At 42.1% G+C, this 23,142-nt stretch overlaps 1 protein-coding gene across 4 annotated transcripts in view; it reads right to left on the reverse strand.

Moving 5' to 3' along the window:
* ttn.2 (titin, tandem duplicate 2) overlaps window positions 1-23,142 on the reverse strand; it is a 235,068-nt gene that overhangs the window by 123,399 nt on the left and 88,527 nt on the right. For all 4 annotated transcript variants that reach the window (XM_074657997.1, XM_074658000.1, XM_074657999.1 and 1 more), the window contains 24 exons: window positions 22,300-22,407; window positions 21,437-21,722; window positions 21,161-21,344; window positions 20,985-21,068; window positions 20,628-20,895; window positions 18,749-19,009; window positions 18,220-18,429; window positions 17,771-17,848; window positions 17,649-17,675; window positions 16,378-16,434; window positions 16,192-16,230; window positions 15,682-15,729; window positions 13,594-13,650; window positions 12,624-12,695; window positions 12,186-12,254; window positions 11,986-12,066; window positions 11,771-11,842; window positions 11,306-11,557; window positions 10,616-11,119; window positions 10,108-10,200; window positions 9,250-9,774; window positions 8,019-8,096; window positions 6,300-7,856; window positions 6,034-6,096 (listed from right to left, as the gene is read on the reverse strand). In XM_074657997.1, coding sequence (XP_074514098.1) covers window positions 6,034-6,096; window positions 6,300-7,856; window positions 8,019-8,096; window positions 9,250-9,774; window positions 10,108-10,200; window positions 10,616-11,119; window positions 11,306-11,557; window positions 11,771-11,842; window positions 11,986-12,066; window positions 12,186-12,254; window positions 12,624-12,695; window positions 13,594-13,650; window positions 15,682-15,729; window positions 16,192-16,230; window positions 16,378-16,434; window positions 17,649-17,675; window positions 17,771-17,848; window positions 18,220-18,429; window positions 18,749-19,009; window positions 20,628-20,895; window positions 20,985-21,068; window positions 21,161-21,344; window positions 21,437-21,722; window positions 22,300-22,407 — 5,073 coding nt within the window. The remainder of the gene's footprint in view (window positions 1-6,033; window positions 6,097-6,299; window positions 7,857-8,018; window positions 8,097-9,249; window positions 9,775-10,107; window positions 10,201-10,615; window positions 11,120-11,305; window positions 11,558-11,770; window positions 11,843-11,985; window positions 12,067-12,185; window positions 12,255-12,623; window positions 12,696-13,593; window positions 13,651-15,681; window positions 15,730-16,191; window positions 16,231-16,377; window positions 16,435-17,648; window positions 17,676-17,770; window positions 17,849-18,219; window positions 18,430-18,748; window positions 19,010-20,627; window positions 20,896-20,984; window positions 21,069-21,160; window positions 21,345-21,436; window positions 21,723-22,299; window positions 22,408-23,142) is intronic.

Here is a 23,142-nt window from a genome sequence, read left to right on the forward strand (position 1 = left end):
CTTTCCACTTGTTCCTGTTTTGTATCCGATGGAGTAACACTACCGTATTCGTGTTTTACAACGACTGTCTTGGACTGGATCTCAGCTGTTTCTTCTTTAGATGGTTTGTCTTGCAGAGCTGTAACCGAATCCTTTCTTTCGATTTGTTTACGCTTTATTGGTTTTGTCTTTACAGTTGGAGGGACTCTGCTACTTTCATCTAGAATTGGTTTAATCTTATGAGTTTTGACTAAGTTCTGGTCTTGTTCTTGAGATATGTCATCTCTGACTTCCATCTCAGGTAAAACTTCTGCCTTTGTTTCTGTTTCCTGCCTTATTTCCTTCTTTTTAAGAGTAGCAAATTTGTCTGTTTTGTCTTTCTTTGAATCTCCCATTGGCTGAATATCTTCAACCATCTTTGCTGACTTTTGCGATTTTTCTTTCTTTGGATGAGCGGTTTCAAATAGTGTCTCTGTTTCTCGGTCTTTAACAGTTCTTTCAGTTTTAGCATATTTTTCTGGAGCATCAGACTTTGCATAGGTTACTTCAGGCTCTGAGGCTACGCTGTCAATCTGATCCTGTCTTTTTAGGGTCTTCTTTTCCACGAGAGACACTTTTTCTGTTTCACTTCTAACTGGGACTAAGTTAGACCTGATTCCTTCAACTGAACTTACAGAAATGTCTTTGATGTCTACATCCCTCATTCTTTCAACTTGTTCCTGTTTGATTTGTGTTGCCTCAAAAGGTGTAACACTACCGTATCCATCTGTAATTCTGACTGGCCTGGCCTGGACTTCTTCAACTGTAGTCTTTTTGGCTGACTTTTGAGCTCCATCTTTCTTAGGAGAAACAGTCCCAGTTTCCTTGGGACTGTCTACCCTCAACAATTGCTCCTGTTCCTGTTTTGTTTTCTTGTCTTCAGTCAGAGGAGTTTGGCCTTTTTTATCTTTAATCGAGACAACAACTAACTGGAATTCATCATCTATTTTATCTCCAGTCTTTGGTGGCTTCTGTGATCTCTTTATCTTTGGTGTTTCTTCCTTGGAGAAGCTCAGTTCAGACTTAGGAAAAGATTCTGCATATGGTATGGGTAACTCAACCTCAGATGCATCTGAGACGTCTCTTTTAATTAGTTGTGCCGGTGCTTTTGGTGTCCCATCTTCAATAGGAGTCACTTTTACAATTTTGTCCTTAACTGTGACAAACTTTGATGGGATTTGTTCGTCTGCAACCACTTTAGTTTTAGCTAACATTTGTTGTTTTGATTCCTTCTGAGAAATAATCTCTGACACATCAGTTTCCTCATCAACTACCTTTTCTTGGATTTCTGCATGTTCTTCAGGAGCTACTTCCAGTTCTTTAGAAGTTTCCTCCGTTAAAGGTGTAACTGAAACCTTTCTTTCGACCTGTTCTTGTTTTGTTTTTGCTTCTTTAACAGGACTAACTTTAAAGGTTTTATCTCTAACAGTGCTGACCTTTAGCTGGTCATGTTCAACTACAATCCGTTGAGGTTTCTGTTGTCGTTCTTGTGGAGATACTAAATCGCTCTCTGTCGTATCAACATCCTCATCAAACATTGTATGATCTGTGATAAATTCAGGCTTACCATCTTTGACAGGAGTCACTTTTTGAATTTTATCCTTAACTGTAACACACTTTGATGGGATTTGTTTGTCTGCAACCTCTTTAGTTTTGGCTTTTAACTTTTGTCGCCTCGATTCCTTCTGAGAAATAATCTCCGATTTATCAATTTCCTCATCAACTGCTGCTAATTCAGTTTCTCTGGTTTCTGCATGTTCTTCAGGAGCTACTTCCAGTTCTTTAGAAGTTTCCTCAACTAAAGGTGTAACTGAAACCTTTCTTTCGATCTGTTCCTGTTTTGTTTTTTCTTCTTTAACAGGACTAACTTTAAAGGTTTTATCTCTAACAGTGCTGACCTTCAGCTGGTCGTGTTCAACTACAATCTGTTGAGGTTTCTGTTGTGGTTCTTGTGGAGATACTAAATCGCTCTCTGACACATCAACATCCTCATCAAACGTTGCACGATCTGTGACAAATTCTTTAGTTTCTGCAAGTTCTTCATGTGTACCATCTTTGATGGGAGTCACTTTTTGAATTTTATCCTTAACTCTGACAAACTTTGATGGGATTTGTTCGTCTGCAACCACTTTAGCTTTAGCTAACTTTTGTCCTCTCTTCTTCAGGGATATTGATGTTTCAGAAGGTAATTCTGAGAAGGAATCAGTTTCCTCATCAGTTTCTCTGGTTTCTGCATGTTTTTCAGGAGCCAGTTCTTTAAAAGTTTCCTCCGTTAAAGGTGTAACTGAAACCTTTCTTTCGACCTGTTTCTGTTTTGTTTTTGCTTCTTTAACAGGACTAACTTTAAAGGTTTTATCTCTAACAGTGCTGACCTTCAGTTGGTCGTGTTCAACTACAATCTGTTGAGGTTTCGGTTGTGGTTCTTGTTGAGATACTAAATCGCTCTCTGACGTATCAACATCCTCATCAAACGTTGCACGCTCTGTGACGGATCTAGTTTCTGCACGTTTTTCATGTGTACCATCTTTGATGGGAGTCACTTTTTGAATTTTATCCTTAACTCTGACAAACTTTGATGGGATTTGTTCGTCTACAACCTCTTTAGCTTTAGCTAACTTTTGTCCTCTCTTCTTCAGGGATATTGGTAATTCTTCAAAGGAATCAGTTTCATCATCAGTTTCTCTGGTTTCTGCATGTTCTTCAGGAGCTACTTCCAGTTCTTTAGAAGTTTCCTCAACTAAAGGTGTAACTGAAACCTTTCTTCCGATCTGTTCTTGTTTTGTTTTTGCTTCTTTAACAGGACTAACTTTAAAGGTTTTATCTCTAACAGCGCTGACCTTCAGCTGGTCGTGTTCAACTACAATCTGTTGAGGTTTCAATTGTTGAGATACTGATTCACTCTCTGACGCATCAAACGTTGGACGATCTGTGACAGATTCTTTAGTTTCTGCAAGTTCTTCATGTGTACCATCTTTGATGGGAGTCACTTTTTGAATTTGATCTTTAACTGTGACGAATTTTGATGGGATTTGTTTGTCTGCAACCTCTTTAGTTTTAGCTAACTTTTGTCCTCTCTTCTTCAGGGATATTGATGTTTCAGAAGGTATTTCTCCAAAGGAATCAGTTTCCTCATCAGTTTCTCTGATTTCTGCATGTTCTTCAGGAGCTACTTCCAGTTCTTCAGAAGTTTCCTCAACTAAAGGTGTAACTGAAACCTTTCTTTCAATCTGTTCCTGTTTTGTTTTTGCTTCTTTAACAGGACTAACTTTAAAGGTTTTATATTTAACAGTGCTGACCTTTAGCTGGTCGTGTTCAACTATAATCTGTTGAGGTTTCTGTTGAGATACTGACTCGATCTCTGAGGTTTTAATTTCAGTGGTTTCATCCATCACAGGCGTATCTAACCCTTTCCTTCCAACTTGTTCTTTTCTTGCTGGTTTCTTCTGTTTGATGAGAGCATCTCTATCAGTTTTATGTAATATCTGCTGTCTGTCTTTCTTTGGAGAAATGGCCTCTGAATCAGGGATCGCCTCTTTACTTGATTCTTTAGTTTTTTCTATCAGTAATTCCTCAGGTTTTATCTCTTCCTTAGGTCTTTCTGTTGGTGACGGCTTTATCTCCTTATCTCTATCCACTTTTTCTACAACGTCTTCTGCTGTTTTGGCCCATTTTTCTGAATGCTGTCCTGCTGTCAGTGATTCTTTAGGAGTTAATTTGATCACTTCAGTAGACGTTCTTTCAGTTGGTTCTTGTTTCGTTACTTCCTTTACTTTAACAGGAGCGCCTTCAGCAGTTTCATCTTTAATCTTTGACTGGACATCGTCAGCTTTAACTTTGACTGGTTTCAGCTGTTTTTGAGTATCTTTCTCTTTAATCAACGACTTTCTTAAAAGTTTCTTTGTTTTCTGCTCTTCAGTGGGAATTAATTTATCTGTAACTTTGTCGATTTCATCTCTGCTGACCTCCGACTGAACTGTAGTTTCTTCAGATTTATCGTCTTCTATTTGAGGCGTTTCTAACAAAAATGCTTGTTTTCCTTTTTCAGTTTTAGAAGTTCGATCTTTACTTGTAATCAGTTTTAACTGAGCTTCTTTAACTTTAGTCGCTTCAGCTTTGGCTAACGTTGGTTCTTGTTCTGTCGATGACTTTATGAATATTTTCTCAACAACAGGAGCAGTTGACGCTTTTCTTTCAGTTTGTTCCGGTCTGGTTTTTTTCTTTTCAGTTGGAGGGATGGCGAGTTGTTTATCCTCAGATGAAACTATCTCTAGTTTGTCTTTTAACATCTGTTCTCCTTTCTCTTCTATTTTAACCGCCCTTTCATCTTTAGTTGTGTTTTGTCCGGGGGTAAAACGCTCTACGGTTTGTTCTGGGGTAAAACGCTCTACGGTGTGTTCTGGGGTAAAACGTTCTACGGTTTGTTCTGGGGTAAAACGTTCTACGGTTTGTTCTGGGGTAAAACGCTCTACGGTTTGTTCTGGGGTAAAACGCTCTACGGTTTGTTCTGGGGTAAAACGCTCTACGGTTTGTTCTGGTTCTCCATCTGGTTCAGATTTAACGGAGGACTGTTTTTCTGGTTGCTCTCGTCTTGGTTTTGTCTTTTCTTTTGGTCTCACTTTGACATGTTTGTCTTCGTCTTCAACCGCTGTCTGACGTCTAACTTTTGGAGTGACATCTTTGATCTTTGTCTTTGATAAGCTTTCAGGTATTTTAAGGGTTTTATCAGTTTCTGTCTCAGATTCTGGGCGTTTGACTTCTTTCTCGGGATAAACTGAGGTCTCTGTGTTGGGTTCCATCTCGGTGGTTCCCTCCATCGGACTGACTTTGACCAGTTTGTCTTTAAGTCGAACTACTTTGGACAAAATAGATTCAGGCAGAAGCTCGCTGGTTGACTTTTCTTTGGTTAGCTGTTCTTGTTTCACGTCTTTTTCTGGAACTGCCCTCAAATCTAATTCTTCTGTCTTTTCTACGGTCTGTTCTTTTTGTTTGGATGGTCGTATTTTCTTTTTAGAAACCTCCTCTGGTTTCTGTAATCTGTCCGTTAGTCCCTCACCTCCTCTAATGGATGTTTCTTCCTCCTCTTTATCTTTAGTCACTTCCTGTATCTCTGGTTTCTTAGACTCACCTTTCTCCTTTTGTATTTCTTTCTTTTGAAGAGTTTTAAACGCTGCCGACTGAATTTCTTCAATCTGATTTTCAGCCTCATGTGACATATCTTGTTTAGATTGTAAATCTATTTCTAGTCCGACTGGTTTCTTCATGAATGTTTTCTGTCTGACAGACTTTACCTCTGCTTCGTCAGATTCAACTATTCCAGGTTTGAAGGTTTCTGTTGGTATAAAAAGCTCAGAAGAATCAGTTTTTTGTGTCTTTGTTTCAGGTTTTTCTTGGTCAGTTTGCTTTAGTGCTTTTTCTAAAGGTTTACCGCCTGCCGAACTGGATTCTTCAGGTCTAACTGGTAATCTAGGTTGATCTTTTAGTCCTTGTCTGGTAATAAAACCTTTCTTCACTTGTTTTTGATCAGAAACTGAAATCTCTGGACTCTCATGTTGTCTTGTTTCTTTAGTAACTTCTTTAATGTCTTTTATTTCTACGCTCGCTGTTGGAGAATCAGTTTTTTGGACAGAAATCTCTTTTTGTTTGGCTGGTACAGCTGTTTTCCTTTTCGTTTTAAGAGCCCTCATCTTTAAACCGCCAGTATCCGATATATCACCACTTATTTCAGACGCTTCATCAGGTTCTATCATTAAAATCTCTTCTTGCGGTAAAGATGTAAGACTTTCGACCATAATTTCTTCATCATCCTTGTGACGTATTTCAGCTTCGTCCTCGTCTCGTTTCTCAGCGGCCGCTGGAGGATGAACGATTTTTAAGAGGTGAGAAGAGAAAGCACCATGTGGCGGTGCCAAGAGGTTAGAGGAAAAAACAACAACACAAACACAAACATCTGGAGTTAAAGAAGACAAACAGAGATAATAAGAAGGTAGTTAAGAGCTGACGGGAGAGTCATTGTACCTCTCTCTGGAGACGGAGCAGCAACAATCGCTGTGGGAATCGTCTCGGCCTCGACTTCTGGTTCTTTAAAAAAGAATCAGGTTTTGTTTTAACGCAAGATGTTAACATTTAAGAGGAGAAAACAGAGGAAGAAAGACTTAAAACCACAAAGGGAAAAAAAAAAAAAGAAGCCCTTTAAACACAATGAAGTGTTGTATGAAGAGACGTTTACCCACGGTGGTGGTTAAAGATTTAAGAGTTAGAGATGTTAGAGTTTCTGTTTGTACCTCTGGAAGCTGTTTGTGGGGAAATCCTTTTCTTCTCTGCTACTGAAGGTTTCGTCTGAACCGCGTCCTCGACTAAAATACGTGTTTCTTCTTTTGTCTTTTCAGTATCGAATCTCTGAGGACGGAGGTCTTTGGGTTCCTCTTTTTTCTTGTATTCGGTCACTTTTGGCTTCTGAAGTTCTACATCTGTTACTGACTCTTCTGGTTTTACCTCTTCTTTAGGTTTTGGTTTTACCTCTTCTTTAGGTTTTGGTTTTACCTCTTCTTTAGGTTCTGGTTTTACTTCTTTAGGTTTTGGTTTTATTTCTTCTTTAGGTTCTGGTTTTACTTCTTTAGGTTTTGGTTTTATTTCTTCTTTAGGTTCTGGTTTTACCTCATCTTTAGGTTCTGGTTTTGCCTCATCTTTCGGTTCTGGTTTTGCCTCATCTTTAGCTTTAGGTTTTACTTCTTCTTTAGCTTTAGGTTTTACCTCATCTCGAGGTTCTGGTTTTACCTCTTCTTTAGGTTTTGGTTTTACTTCTACTTTCTCTTTAGGTTTTACCTCATCTTTAGGTTCTGGTTTTACTTCTTCTTTAGCTTTAGGTTTTACCTCATCTCTAGGTTCTGGTTTTACCTCTTCTTTAGGTTTTGGTTTTTCAGCAACTCTCTCCTGTTTTGTATCAACTATCTTCTTCTCTTGTTTCTTTACCGACACCTTTCCTGGTGCACTAGTTTCAGAGTCTGGTTTAATTCCAGTCTCGTCCGTCCTACTGGTTTTCTCTGGTTTGTCTTTAACTCTGACTTCTCTCTGCTGGATTGTGATTTCTGTAATCTTTTCAGCTCGACTGTATTTTTCTTCTGGAATATCTGATATAATCTCGACGTCGTGGTCGATCGATTCCTCGTAGGTGACTTCAGTTTCTACCTTTCTAGCTTCTGTGCTGATAATAACTGGTTTTGTTTTATCGGTCACTGATGGGATCTTCTGTTTTACTGACTCGATCTCTTTGACTAGACTAGTTTCCCTGACTTCCTGTTGTCTCTCTTTGCTCTCTGTTTTAATGGTAACGCCAGTTCTTTGTTTAGAAACAACCTTCCTGACTGAAACGCTGTCTTTCCTCTCATCTGTAATTTCCTCCGTTGGCGACTCGATCGTCCGGATGAAAGAATCTTCTTCTCTGGTAGGTTTCTCCTGCAGCGGTGTGACCTCCCTATCTGCGTCAGATCCAGATTCCTGGACTACAACTATGGTTTCTTGTGTTTTGGGGACTCTGTGTTTAGTCAACCTGGTTTCTTTCCTCTTTGAAGAGTCAGTAACAGATATCTCGCCTCTCAGCTCAGACTTTTTATCTCTCGCCTTCTCCGCTGTACCGAAGACGTCTACTTCTGACAACGACACGATGGTCTCGGCCATGCGAGCCACGTCGTCCTCGTACAACGCTTCGGCTTGTTCTTCCACCACCTCTTCGTGTTCCCACACCTCCTCCGTGGGCGACACTTTCTCCGTCACGTAATAGACTTCCTGTATCTTCTGAGCTCCTTTCCTTCGCTCGATCTTAACGAGACTCGTCGTCGTTCCTGGACGTTTTTTAAGAGGTGAAGAAGAAGAAGAAGAGGCGTCATGCGGCGGCGCCAAGAGGTGATGACAAAACACAAAGACAAGCATTAGTGTTAGGAGGAGACGACACAGAGATTAATCAGAGGTTAAAGTACTCCATCGGGTTCTCAGATGGTCGGTACCTTTTTCTGGAGGAGAGACTTTTATCTCATGTTCAACCTCCGACGGACGAATCTTCTCGATCTTCTTAGTTTCTATTTCTTTCAAAGAATGAATCAGTTTTTAATCCAAGACGGAGCGTAAAGATCGCAAAATATCATTTTAAAAGAAGAGAATTTAGACATTTAACAGACAAACATTTAGAAATAACCAGCAAACATTAAATAACACAAAAAAACACAGCAAGAAGTAAGACCTCAAAGAGGGATGTAAGACGTTAAGAAACCTGAAGAAGAAGAAAGAGGCAACAGTTCAGTTTGGGTTCAGTTTACAGCCGGTGTGAAGACTCCGAACATCACACTCTAAAACATTAAATTGTTGATTGTTCAGAGAAAGATCAGTTCATCCTTGTGTCCAAGTGGACAATTATGCAAAATTTGAAGAAATTCAATCAAGGCGTTAGCTGAGATATCACGTTCACGAGGATGGGACGGATGGTAGGCGATTCGCCCAGCAGCAGAGCTACGCTTCCACCATTTTGGACTGAAAGAGACGGCCAGACGCCAGTAAAACATCCTCCTACAAAGAGACGTACAAAAGTAAAACTAAAGTATTTCGTATTTTTTAGAGTTTCGTCTCTTTGCTTCTAAACTCTTTGGCTCAACTGGCGGTTAAAGCGGTGACGTATCCTCTCGTTGAATGCACCTGATTGGTCCCTGGTTCTCTGCTCGCCGTTTCAAACAGGAAACAACATGGCGGCCTGCTCGTAATCTTTCTGTTATTACGTCTAAACAATCCACCAAAATCTACTTCTGAAAACATTTTAAGTGATAAATAGGCGATGGTGCCACCGCTGAGTCGGGTTTCATTTTAGAACTAGACCGTCTAGTTTAAGAGGTTTGGTCCAAGTTTCATGAGCCGGTCGCGTCGCGCTGGACGGACTCATTTGAACAACGGACCGTTCCTGCCTTTTCATTTAGAAAGAGTAAAGGCCAATGAGGATACGCCAACACTCGGCCGGGTCAATCTATCAGACTTTTGCGTTCGTAGAGCTGACCGTCTGAGGTCCTGACAACAATCAATACATTTAAATGATGGTCGGCCTTTTCGCTTTAATCCAAACTAAAATCAACATGTAATGTTTTTGAGCGTGCGTTTCGATGCCCTACGGCGAGTGTAACTGTAACTTGACTGTTACCGACGGTTCACATGCATGAAGACACAAAGAAAGAAAGAGGTGTGCCTCGGCTGTACCTTTAGGAAGAGTTTCTTCTACCTCTCGTTTAGGTTTAGCTTCAGGCACCTTCTCAGCTGGTTTATCTACAGAGATCCTCTCTCCTGGTTTCTTAGGCGCCAGTTCAGGTTTTACTTCCTTCTCAGGAGTCCTCTGGTCTTCAGCCACCTTCTGAGGAACCTTTACAGGCTTCCTCTCAGGAGGAACCTTTTCCTCTGGTACTTTTTCTGGAACCCTCTTTGGTATTTCCTCCACTTTCCTCTCAGGGATCACGACCTTCTCCGGGACCCTCTCAGGGGTCGGAACCTTCTCCGGGACCCTCTCAGGGGTCTTCTCTGGGACCCTTTCAGGGATCAGAACCTTCTCCGGGACCCTCTCAGGGGTCTTTTCCTTCACCTCGGGTTTCCCTGGAGGCCGTCTCTCCGGCACTGCTTCAAGTACTTTCTTCTCAGGTTCAGGTTCAGTCACCACTACCTGGTCAAACACCTTCTGAGGTACTTGTTCAGGCACCTCTTCAGGTACCGGTTTAGGTTTGGGCTTCAAAGCTTTAAGAGGGTTTGACACAAACAACACGCACAAGACATGACTAGAAAGAACCAAGAAACGTGCTGCCGCACAAATAAAGACACATTAAACTCAGCAGGGAGTTACTCAAATGATCCTTCTTAAGCAGAATGAAGTGCTGCTAGTCAAGGTCCTGGAGGAACCAGACCCAAAGGGACTCTGGGGACCTAACTTACATTATATCTAGTATGGAAATAACATAATTTAACCTTATCGTGGTAATTTGAGTAACACAACCCTGCTGGTTCACAGCAGACTCAAACAAAGTCTGATCTTGTTACTGACGAACGGTCCGTCAGGAACGTTTTAAGTACCTTTCTCTTTCTTTGTCGGCTCTTCTTTGGGAGGAACAACTTCTGGTTTCTTGGCAGCTTTCGGAGGCTCGGGTATTTTTTCCTCCACGGGAACTTTAAAGAGCACCATTCACAGACATTAGAAGCTTTTCAATGAGTCCAAGCTGAAGAGTTTTGTTAGAGACGGACCAACTCAAACACTCTATCGAGTGCAAGACAAGAAGAACTAAAACCGACAAACTGGACGTGCAGCCCCATCGCAGTAACATCGCAGTAACATCACAGTAACATCACAGTAACGTGGTGTTAGACGTTAGACAAAACCAAACCACAGAAGAAGCAGAAGAGGGTTTAAGATGAAGGTAAGAGTTCTGGTTTTAGTGTGACGGGTTACGGTAAAGATGAAGGAGTTTGCTTGCACAAACAAAAAGGATCAATAATCACTCAGGATGAGTTAAAGTAGGATGGTGGAGTTAAGAAGATTAAGAAAACTCCAGAACCGCATCTCAAACCAGAGTCGTTTTTATACCTTTCTTTGGAGGTTCCTTTGGTGCCGGCGTCGGTTCTGGTTTGGTCTTTGTAGGTTCCGGCTTTGGCACTCTAACTTCAGGTTCTGCTTTTTTCACTGCCGGTTCAGGTTTGGGGATCACGGCCGGTTCTGGTTTGGGTTTGGCGACCACTGCTGGTTCAGGTTTGGAGACCACTTCTGGTTCAGGTTTAGGTTTAGGGACCACCGCAGGTTCAGGTTTGGGTTTGGAGACCACTTCTGGTTGTGGTTTAGGTTTAGGGACCACTGCAGGTTCAGGTTTGGGTTTGGGGACCACTTCTGGTTCAGGTTTGGGTTTGGGGACCACAGCAGGTTCAGGTTTTGGAACTGAAGGTTCTGGCTTGGTTACGAGAGCCTCAGGTTTACGGACTTCTGGTTTAGGTTTTTCTGGTTCTGGTTTCGCTTTCCGAGCCTCTGGTTCTGGCTTTTTTACGGCCGGTTCTGGCTTGATCTTTGCCGGCTCTGGTTTCGCAGCCTCTTCGGGGACTTAAAGCAACATTTAGTTTAGATATAATCAAAGAGAATCAGGACACAGAAGGTCAAAGATTCGCTTCCACACGTGAAGCTGAGAAAACAGACGTCTTAAAACTCGACAGAAACACTCAGTTAGAACTCATCCGTCCTAAAAGTCTTTAACATCAACACACACAAACACAACAAGGCAGGAAATACCTTTGGATGGCGGCGATACCGGCTTCTTTACCGGCACCGGCTTAGCCTCAGGCTCCAGCTTCGCCGCAGGTTTGGCTTCGGGTTCTGCTTTGGGAGCCGGTGCAGGCTTAGGCTTCGGTTCTGGTTCTGCTTTGGGAGCCGGTGCGGGCCTAGGCTTTGGTTCTGGTTCTGCTTTCCGTTTGGGTTCGGGCTCAGGCTTAGCTGCAGGCGCCACTTTTTTGGGCTCAGCCGGTACCTGAGGCTTGGGCTCATCTTCAGGTAGGTAACACAGACATTAGCAAACGTTAGCATGCCAGCATCTAAGACCAATCAAGAGACGCTTTGAAGAGCGAGATGAAGAATGAAACTAAGAACAAGTTTACATGAAAAACACTTAAGACCAACTGAAGAGGTGAGAAGCTACGTAGCGGGGAAGACAAGTGAGCTGCTACTGAGGATAAGATGTCAAACAACAAAGTGAAGTACCTTTCTTTGGCACGCCGGGCTTCTCGGCGGGTGGCGTGGGAATGGCGGCGGGCTTCTTAACCTCCTCCGGTTCTTTTAAGATACATTCAAACACACGATCAACCAGAAAGTCACAGAAAACAAGACGAATCTGAGCCACATCGTAACAGAATAGTCAAACATCAGGACAGAGTCATCGGCAAAGAACGGAGATGTTAGAATTCAGACATCTCTACCTTTTAGAGCAGGAACTTTCTTCTTCTCTGGGACTGAAACCACAGCAACCTTTTCCTCCACCGGCTTTCTGGCCTCCGATACTTCAAAACGTCAGTACAATTTAGTGAAATTTCATACAGACACAATTATATTGAACTAAATCCACAGATGAACTCATGATTATGCCTCTCTGATGCCAACATCAGAGGTATGTTGGTACCTTTCGGAGGCGACGGCTCCTTCACAGCTGGCGTCGGCTTCTCTTCAGGCTTCTTCTCAGCTTTGGGAACTTAAAGAGACACCGATGGTGTTAGAAACACTAGAAGAGATGCTGAGCATTCGCAGGCGAAGCGGAGAAGCGCAGCAGAAGATAATAAAGACAGAAAAAAGCAACTACAGTAGATAATAATAATATATAATGAGTCTATCTGTAGCAACAATAAGAGAGGAATGAAGACATGAAGCGGAACAAGACAAGATTTTAGTAGCGGAGGACAGGCAGGTAATTTTACGTTTTGTGCAGGACAAGGCGCTGAGCTGACTACAAACGACTACAAAGAGACAAAGCGACTACAAAGAGACACAGAAGGGCGAAGGACAGACGGGTAAGTTTGCGAGGCGCTGAGCTGCAGCAGGAAGCCGTTCAGGTGTTTGGTACCTTTTATTGGCATTTCCTCTCTCATCTCAACTTTCTTGGTCTCCACTTGCTCCTCGATGGCAAATCTGGCAGCTAGTGGACACAGAAACACACCCAGAGTCACCATCACATTATACCAGCCTTTATCACCTGTCATTAAACCTTGTGTTGTGTTAAATAACGTGGTTTAATATGAGAAGAATCAGAGAGCAGACTCCTTTAACTCCAAGAAGTGAAATTCAAATCAAAGCAGAATAATGACTGATCATCTTCACTCAGGCATTTGGAGTCAGAAATGCAAAGTTAAAAGAGGTTAGCAGATTAACCTCAGACTGGTGTTTAGGAACCAAGAGAGGACGTTATAAAGACAGAAGAAGAACCATTAGGAGGTAAAAGACATAAATATGAGACATTAAGAGACAGAGCCGTGGTTCAGAGTGGCTCAGACACTCCTACAGGTATTAACAGACAGATAACAGACGTCCTCCTGTGATCTGACAGACACTCCTACAGGTATTAACAGACAGATAACAGACGTCCTCCTGTGATCTGACAGACACTCCTACAGGTATTAACAGGTATTAACAGACAGATAACAGACGTCCTCCTGTGATCTGACAGACACTCCTACAGGTATTAACAGACAGATAACAGACGTCCTCCTGTGATCTGACAGACACTCCTACAGGTATTAACAGACAGATAACAGACGTCCTCCTGTGATCTGACAGACACTCCTACAGGTATTAACAGGTATTAACAGACAGATAACAGACGTCCTCCTGTGATCTGACAGACACTCCTACAGGTATTAACAGGTATTAACAGACAGATAACAGACGTCCTCCTGTGATCTGACAGACACTCCTACAGGTATTAACAGGTATTAACAGACAGATAACAGACGTCCTCCTGTGATCTGACAGACACTCCTACAGGTATTAACAGGTATTAACAGACAGACGACAGACATCCTCCTGTGATCTGATACCTTTAGCTGAGGACACCTGCTGAGTTACGGTCTCTTCTGTCCAGCTCTCAAACTCCACTGAAGGTGAGACGAACACAGAAGAAGTGACAGAAGACAACAGACGTGAGACAGTTTTCACTCCGAAACTCAACAAACACAACGTCGTTTCACCATTCAACAAAGTCTCCGTCTCGTCGTCTCAGAGACGTCTCGTAACTTCACGCATTAATGAGATTGGACTAAAACAAACCGGCTGAATGGGATTTAGAAAATGCACTTCCTGATTTAATGATAGATTAGAATGGATAGAACTGGACCCCGGGTACAGGGCTGAGGTCTGAGGACCCCAGGTACAGGTCTGAGGACCCCAGGTACAGGTCTGAGGACCCCAGGTACAGGTCTGAGGGCTGAGGACCCCAGGTACAGGTCTGAGGTCTGAGGACCCCCAAAGGGTCCAGAGCTTCTGTTCTAGGGGACTGTTAACCTTTCTTGTTGGAAAGTCAATTAAACAACTACAAAGAGACACAAAATGACTTCAAAGAGACAAAACGACAACAAAGAAACACAAAATAAATACAAAGAAACACAAAACTACAAAGAGACACAAAACAACTACAAAGAAACACAAAACAACTTCAAAGAAACACAAAACAACTACAAAGAAACACAAAACAACTACAAAGAAACACAAAACAACTACGAAGAGACAAAACAACTACAAAGAAACACAAAACAACTTCAAAGAGACACAAAACAACTACAAAGAAACACAAAACAACTTCAAAGAGACACAAAACAACTACAAAGAGACACAAAACAACTACGAAGAGACAAAACAACTACAAAGAAACACAAAACAACTACAAAGAGACACAAAACAACTACAAAGAAACACAAAACAACTACGAAGAGACACAAAACAACTACAAAGAAACACAAAACAACTACAAAGAAACACAAAACAACTACAAAGAGACACAAAACAACTACAAAGAAACACAAAACAACTACAAAGAAACACAAAACAACTACAGAGTAGTAGTGCAGTCTTTGTGTCCAGATGTTCCAGTTGTTTTGTTAGAGTACCAACAGAAGCAGAGATTTGACCCTCAGATCAGCGTCTTGAAGAACTTGAATAACATCAGGAAGTGAATCTTTAAAGAGAAACTAAACCTGGAACACAGATCTGAACTATTTCAGTGAGTTAAACCTTCCTGACGACTCTCAGCTGGAGCTCAGATCAATGAGACAAAAGACTCTGACGGTGAAACGGCAGGAAGTTAAACTGGTTAGTGAATGATGGAGAGATGGAAGATGGAAGATGGGATGAACGTTAAAAGAGTTAAAAAAAAGAAGAAGAATTCATCCTCGGAGGTCGAAACACACAAACAACAACATGAAATCAGTCAGACGACACAGATGATGTTATGATGAACGGAGGAGGCAGATCTGGGTAAAGTCACATTCTGAGACACTTTAAACTGATTATAACTATTATTATTATTATTATTATTATTATAACTATTATTATTATTATTATTATAACTATTATTATTATTATTATTATTATTATTATAACTATTATTATTATTATTATAACTATTATTATTATTATTATTATAACTATTATTATTATTATTATTATAATAACTATTATTATTATTATTATTATTATAACTATTATTATTATTATTATAACTATTATTATTATTATTATTATAACTATTATTATTATTATTATAACTATTATTATTATTATTATTATTATTATAACTATTATTATTATTATTATTATTTAGGATAGAGCGCTGATTTCTTTACCTCACAGACATTAACTGTCGTTATAAAATGTTTTATAGTTCCTGTAAGAAGTGGAGTTTAGATAAAGATTCACATTTACGAGCACATCTTCAGAAAATAAATCATCACAATGTTCTTAATGCTCATTTATTGTGATGAGCAAAATAAAGAGTATATATTTTAGGGCAGATATGAAGTTGAAATGTTTTGAATATTGATTATTGATCGGTGTGTCCCTGATAGTTCGTCCCAGATCTGCTCAGATGATGGATTGATGGATGATGGAGTGATAAAGAAGAAGAGTTCTACCTCTCTGCTCCACCTCCTCTTCATACTGATACGAGTATTCAGCTGATTCTTCACAAAACAGAAACACCTCGGTTTGATTACATCATTAAGAACACAGACTTTAGATATCATCAGATTAGATTAGATTATATATCATCAGATTAGATTATATATCATTAGATTAGATTAGATATCATCAGATTAGATTAGATTATATATATCATTAGATTAGATTATTAGATTAGATTATGTATCATTAGATTAGATTAGATTAGATTATATATATCATTAGATTAGATTATATATCATCAGATTAGATTATGTATCATCAGATTAGATTAGATATCATTAGATTAGATTAGATTAGATTATATATCATTAGATTAGATTAGATATCATCAGATTAGATTATGTATCATTAGATTAGATTAGATTATATATATCATTAGATTAGATTATTAGATTAGATTATGTATCATTAGATTAGATTAGATTAGATTACAGATTACAGATGTTAGCAGACGTAAATACCTCGATGTTCTTCTTCATAATGAAAGAACTCAGCAGATTCTTTAAAAGACAAAACACACGTTGGTTTCATTATGAGGAGACATTTGGGGAACAATTGTTAATTCTATTTCTTTGCTGTGTTTAAAGGAACCGTATGTAAGGTTCTACACGTTTGAATGGTTCCATGATCTGGTTCTTCAGTCTTACCTTGAATAGCCACTGATGAAGGCACCTCAGGCCTCTGAACTGAGGAGTCTGGGACATCTACAGAATATAGAAGATGGTTCATACCAGAAGATAAACTCCCATCAAGCAGGTATTTAAAGAAGGAACAGGACTACGGGTTCCGTAGCATCAGAACAACACGATGTTAACGGTTCTGGGCTTAAAGGAACAGTTAACATTTTGGGAATTCCTCTCGTTCTCCAGCGTTCCTCACGTTCCTCAGAGTCGTTGGAAGAAACATCATGTAGCTGCTAACTGCAGCTAGCATAACATCCACTGGCAATATAGGATCATCCCCATGTTCTCTGGGTTCTATGTTATCTGGGTACTACGTTCTCTGGGTTCTATGGGTTCTATGGGTTCTATGTTCTCTGGGTTCTATGTTCTCTGGGTACTATGTTCTCTGGGTTCTATGGGTTCTATGTTCTCTGGGTACTATGTTCTCTGGGTTCTATGGGTTCTATGTTCTCTGGGTTCTATGTTATCTGGGTACTACGTTCTCTGGGTTCTATGGGTTCTATGTTCTCTGGGTTCTATGTTCTCTGGGTACTATGTTCTCTGGGTTCTATGGGTTCTATGTTCTCTGGGTACTATGTTCTCTGGGTTCTATGTTCTCTGGGTTCTATGTTATCTGGGTACTACGTTATCTGGGTTCTATGGTCTCTGGGTTCTATGTTCTCTGGGTACTATGTTCTCTGTGTTCTATGGGTTCTATGTTCTCTGGGTTCCATGGGTTCTGTTCTCTGGTTACTATGTTCTCTGGGTTGTATGTTCTCTGGGTTCTATGTTCTCTGGTTACTATGTTCTCTGGGTTCTATGTTCTATGTTCTCTGGGTTCTATGTTCTCTGGGTTCTATGTTCTCTGGGTTCTATGTTCTATGTTCTCTGGGTTCTATGTTCTCTGGTTACTATGTTCTCTGGGTTCTATGTTCTCTGGGTTCTATGTTTTTCTAGCGTTAGCCTCCAGCTAATACTGTGACGTAACCATGACGTTGGCACAAACAATAGCTGTTGGCATAACGTTTGTTATGCTAGCTGTTTGTAGATGCACTGGCTAGCAGTTTCCTCCCGTCTCTGTGCTAAGCTAAGCTAAGCTAGGCTAAGCTAAGCTAAGCTAGGCTAAGCTAAGCTAAACTAGGCTAAGCTAAACTAAGCTAGGCTAAACATGATGACTCTGGTGAAGACGGAGAACGAGAGGATTTCCCTGAAATGTCTCTGACGGATTAAAGTTGTCTAGAAGATCAGATACTTACCGAAGGGAACCATCGCTAACTCAATCTCTGTGAAGAAGGAGGAAGAAGTGAAGAAGGCGTTAAACACTGAAGCACGCAGAAGCTGAAACACAGAAAGGTGTCGTCTGACCTGGAACTGTTACCTTTGCCAGATAAATAAAGCTCAGCTGTGCTCTTAGCCTCTCCTCTGGGCTCCAACCGCACAATGACCGAGTACACGCCTACACGGGATTATCAATGAACACGGTCAACAACCAGCACAAAAACAGTGACGGCAAAAAGAATCTGCAGCAGGTCTCTGAGACGGGCCTCTGAGGACGGGCCTCCGAGACGGGCCTCTGAGGACGAGCCTCTGAGACGGGCCTCTGAGACGGGCCTCTGAGGACGGGCCTCTGAGACGGGCCTCTGAGGACGAGCCTCTGAGACGGGCCTCTGAGACGGGCCTCTGAGACGAGCCTCTGAGACGGGCCTCTGAGGACGGGCCTCTGAGACGGGCCTCTGAGGACGGGCCTCTGAGGACGGGCCTCTGAGACGGGCCTCTGAGGACGGGCCTCTGAGACGGGCCTCTGGGGCCCGGCGGCGCTCTACACACCTTCGTCTTCGACGGTCACATTTCGGATGACCATGAAATGTCTTCGGCCCTCGCTCGTGAAGTTGTACTTGGGGCTCTCTCTCAGCTCCCAGGTGTCTTTGTACCACGACACGATAGCGTTGTCGAAGGACACCTCGCACTCGAAGGTGGCCGCCTGGCGCTCGTTGACTTCGATGTTGTGGATGCGTTTGGTGAAATGAATTTGTTCAGCTAGAACAGATACAGACGTGAGACGGTCAGTGTGTTCATCACAGAATGGTAGCGTTTCAATCGACACAACAACATCCACACGGTTAGAGGTGGCTTATGGGACGTTATGGTGACGACACCAACGGAAGAACACAACGGACGACAAGATGGCGGGTAGATTGTTTTTGCAAGATAATCCAGGAGAGGAGAGGCGGGAAGAGGGTTAAGACAGAACCCCAGAAGAAAGACAAAAAAGAGTCCCCAGTCCAACGTTAGTGAAGGGGGGGGGGGGGGGGGGTCGGTAAGAGGTTAGACCATCCAGAAGGTTCCGGGTACAAACCTTCCACCCAGAGGTCGGCCGAGGACTCCAGGTGTTGGTACCTGCAGCTGTACCGGCCCTGGTCTTCGGTCTTCAGGTCTCGGATCAGAAGCTTCTGGACCTTGTGTTTCACCTCGGACGTGTACCGGCCCTTCATCTCTAACCGCTGGCCGTTTCTAAACCACTGAGCCTCTACGTTAGGGATGGACAACTGACAAGACAGAGTGCACGGCTGGCCTTCCTTACCCGAAGTGTCCTGCAGGTGCTTCTCAACCTCCGCCTCTGCAAGACAAAGAGAGGAAACAGGAAGCGTCAGTTAGGAGGTCGCTGAGCGTCACAAAACACCTGGATGTGCTATCGGGGACACGTAATGTCCCCTGTCACTGAGTACATTTACCCAAGTACTCTGCTTTAGTACCATTTTCTGCTAATTCATACTTGTACTAGGGTTGGACAAATACATATGCTGAGTACATCGTTGGTTGTTAAGACATTAAAAGTAGCTCCACCTTTACCAGCTTCACATTTACAAGCTCCACCTTTACAAGCTCCACCTTTACCAGCTGCATCATTAAAGCATCAATCATAATATCCAGGAATATAATATAGATTATTCTGAGTACTTTTACTTTTGAGTATATTTTGATGCTGATACTTTTGTACTTTTACTGAAAGGGAAATTTCGCCATTTTCTCTGTGGACGTCCCGTCAGTGTTGACGGTAAATGTCGTCGATTGAAGCAATAAAGTCCTCAGTGCTGATATATCGACCCAGAAAGCTGAGTAATCATTCAAAAAATGCATTGAACTAACACAATTTTCTTCTTCATTTCATATTTGTTGGCATTTAGCCTTTCAAAAACAACATTGGGGCCTGTAGCTGTGTTAACAGGGTGGTCTGGCAGCAATCTGACAAATATTACATTACATTTATTTAACACTATTATAGTAAACAAAATAAAGATCATATTTATCTGCATTAGCTTCACTTTACGTTGACTAAACTGACTAGTTCTATTCGTTAAAGACTCATTTATTCACTGAATTACCTGATTTTGTTTAAGGATTTGTAATTTTTAAGGCGTTTCTTTTGAACGCCTGTGAGTACTTTCTTGTATCTGAGAAAAGATAAACCATCAATAAATCATCAGCCTTAAAAATTACAAATCTTCAAGGAAAATCAGGTGATTCAGTGAATTAAACGAGTCTTTAACGAATAAAACTCGTCAGTTTAGTCAACGTAAAGTGAAGCAAATGCAGATAAATATGATCTATTTTCTGTTTACTATAAAAGTGTTAAATAAATGTAATATTTGTTAGATTTCTGCTAAACGGCCCTGTTAATACAGGCCCAAATGTTGTTTTTGAAAGGCTAAACGCCAACAAATATGATCTTTTCTTTGTTTACTATAATAGTGTTAAATAAATGTAATGTAATATTTGTTAGATTGCTGTTAGATTGGTCAAATGTTGTTTCTGAAAGGCTAAACGCCAACAAATATGGAATGAAGAAGAATATTTTGTTAGTTAAATTATTTTTTTTAATGATTAATAAGCTGTCTGGGTCGATACAGCAGCACTGAGGACTTTATCGCTTCAATCAACCATTTCTAGCATCAACACTTACGGGACATCCACATACAAGTGGACATTTTTCCTTTTAAGTACAGCTTTGGTTGCAGAACTTTTACTTGTATTAGAGTATTTCTACGCTGCGGTATTACTACTTCTACTGAAGTATTCCACCTCTGACTCGAGGTTATTAGCTGGACATGCTAACATTAGAGTAGATAAAACCTGCAGCTCCTTGAACACACCGTCATCATCTGGACAGACACAACAGAAGGACTCTAGTGGACCGATGTGAACGTTATGTGACATATTACGGTACCGGTACTGACCCGTGACGGCAAGCTTGGCGCTGGAGATGTGCGGCCCACAGACCACCCGGTAGTTGCCCTGGTCGGACGCCTGGCACCTCTTGATCTTGAGCAGGTGGCGGTCGCCGCTGATGCTGATGTCGTACTTGTCGCTGGTGTCCAGTTTCTGGGTTCCCTTGTACCAGGACAGAGTGATCTCTGGGTAGTTAATCTTCACCTCGCACTCAAACACCGCCTCCTTGTTGGTGAAGACGGACTGATCGGAGATGTCCTTCACCACGGTGACGGGCTGCAGGAGCAACAAACAGACGGGAACCTTTAATAACATTCTATATAATAACTCTGTGATTTCCCAGCAGCCAGTGAACGCGTCCTGACCTCGGTCCTCTCCATCCTCTTCTGCAGGTCGGCCACCAGTCGGGCCATGTCCTCATCAGACTCTCTGTCTCCACGTTCCACTTCCTGTCAACAACAACAACAACCAGCAGCACGTTATTCATCGGGACGCCACAGACAACCGACCAATCAGAGGAGCCGGCTGAGCGGAGTGTTACCGGTCGTCCACTTTCTTCAGCCTTCTCCTTCTTCAGCTGCTCGATGGCCTGCAGCAGGCCGCGGTAGTCCGTGATGCCGTACATACGGGCGTACTTCTCGTACTCTTTGGGGTCGACGTTCCTCAGCAGCTCCACGATGTCGATGTCCTTCTCCTCCTGAGGACTCTTCTGCTTCGACGGCGTCCTGAGGACGAAGACGAAGACGAGTTTAAAGTGAATTCATCAGAACACGAAGCCTCTGACGGATTAAAGAAGATGATCATAGTATGAACTCACTTCTTGAGTTTGGCCCGGAGGTCTCCCTCCAGCTGGGCCGCCTCTTTCTTCTCGTCCACGTGCATGTCGGCGCTGCACTCGATCTCTCCGTGCTTGTTGGCGGCGACGCAGCGGTACTGACCCGAGTCCGACTTGGTGACCTCTTTGATCTCCAGCTTGGACTCCTGGCCCTTCTGCTCGATGGAGATGCGTCCGCCGTGCGTGATCTGCCTCCACTTCCCCTTCATCCACTTCACGCTGGGGATCGGGTCGCCGCCAACTTTGGCGATGAAGGTGGCGGTGCCCTCTGTGGAGCGGCGGGGGGGTTAGTTTCTATATTTACTCTCATGGCGACAGGATGAAATGTGTTTGTTACACCACCTCCACCACCTCCACCACATCCACCACCTCCACCACATCACCACCTCCACCACCTCCACCATAACCACTAAATCCACCACCTCCAACACATCACCACATCACCACATCCACCACCTCCACCACATCACCACCTCCACCACCTCCACCATAACCACTAAATCCACCACCTCCACCACATCCACCACATCACCACCTCCACCATAACCACTAAATCCACCACCTCCAACACATCACCACATCACCACATCCACCACCTCCACCACATCACCACCTCCACCACCTCCACCATAACCACTAAATCCACCACCTCCACCACATCACCACATCCACCACCTCACCACCTCCACCATAACCACTAAATCCACCACATCACCACATCCACTACATCCACTACACCGCACACTACACTAGCGGTCTGTTATTTATATATTATATTGTATATATGATGTTATTTGTATCATGTTGTATATATTTTATTGTATATATAATGCTGTGCGTCTCACTCTCGGTGGCGTGGGTCGTTCTGGGCTCCTCGATGAAGAACAGGTTTTCCAGTTTCTTGGTGGGAGCAGCTGGAGCTTCAGCCGGAGACGGAGCTGCTCCGGGTTTCTCTGAAACACCAACAACGAGATGCAGTTTAATATAAATATATACTCTCTCTGTTTTACATCACTGTGTCTTAATAACTACTGAACTACAAAAGGAGCTCATTAATCCTAAAGATTGTCAGTAAACTGGAGCCATGATGATGAATCTGTCTGGAGGAGTTCCTTACAGAGTCCACCAGGTGGAGCTGCTTCATATCTGACTGGATAGAATATTTAACTGATTTATAACATCTAGAATATGACGGTGTGTTAGAACCACTGTAGGTCAAAATAATAATAATACCGGAGCCGGGGAGGGGGGGAAGATGGATGACCTCATCAAATTATACTCTGGTTTATCAGTCAGGATATACTCGTCACTTTAGAACAGAATCACCAGATTATCACCAGGTTAACACCAGATTATCATCAGATTATCATCAGATTATCACCACATTATCACCAGATTATCATCAGATTATCACCAGATGATCATCAGATTATCACCAGATTATCAACACATTATCATCAGATTATCACCAGATTATCACCAGATGATCATCAGATTATCACCACATTATCACCAGATTATCATCAGATTATCATCAGATTATCACCAGATTATCACCAGATTATCATCAGATTATCACCACATTATCACCAGATTATCATCAGATTATCACCAGATGATCATCAGATTATCACCAGATTATCACCACATTATCACCAGATTATCATCACATTATCATCAGATTATCA

Source organism: Sebastes fasciatus, chromosome 14 (assembly GCF_043250625.1).
Source record: "Sebastes fasciatus isolate fSebFas1 chromosome 14, fSebFas1.pri, whole genome shotgun sequence".
NCBI lineage: Eukaryota > Metazoa > Chordata > Actinopteri > Perciformes > Sebastidae > Sebastes > Sebastes fasciatus.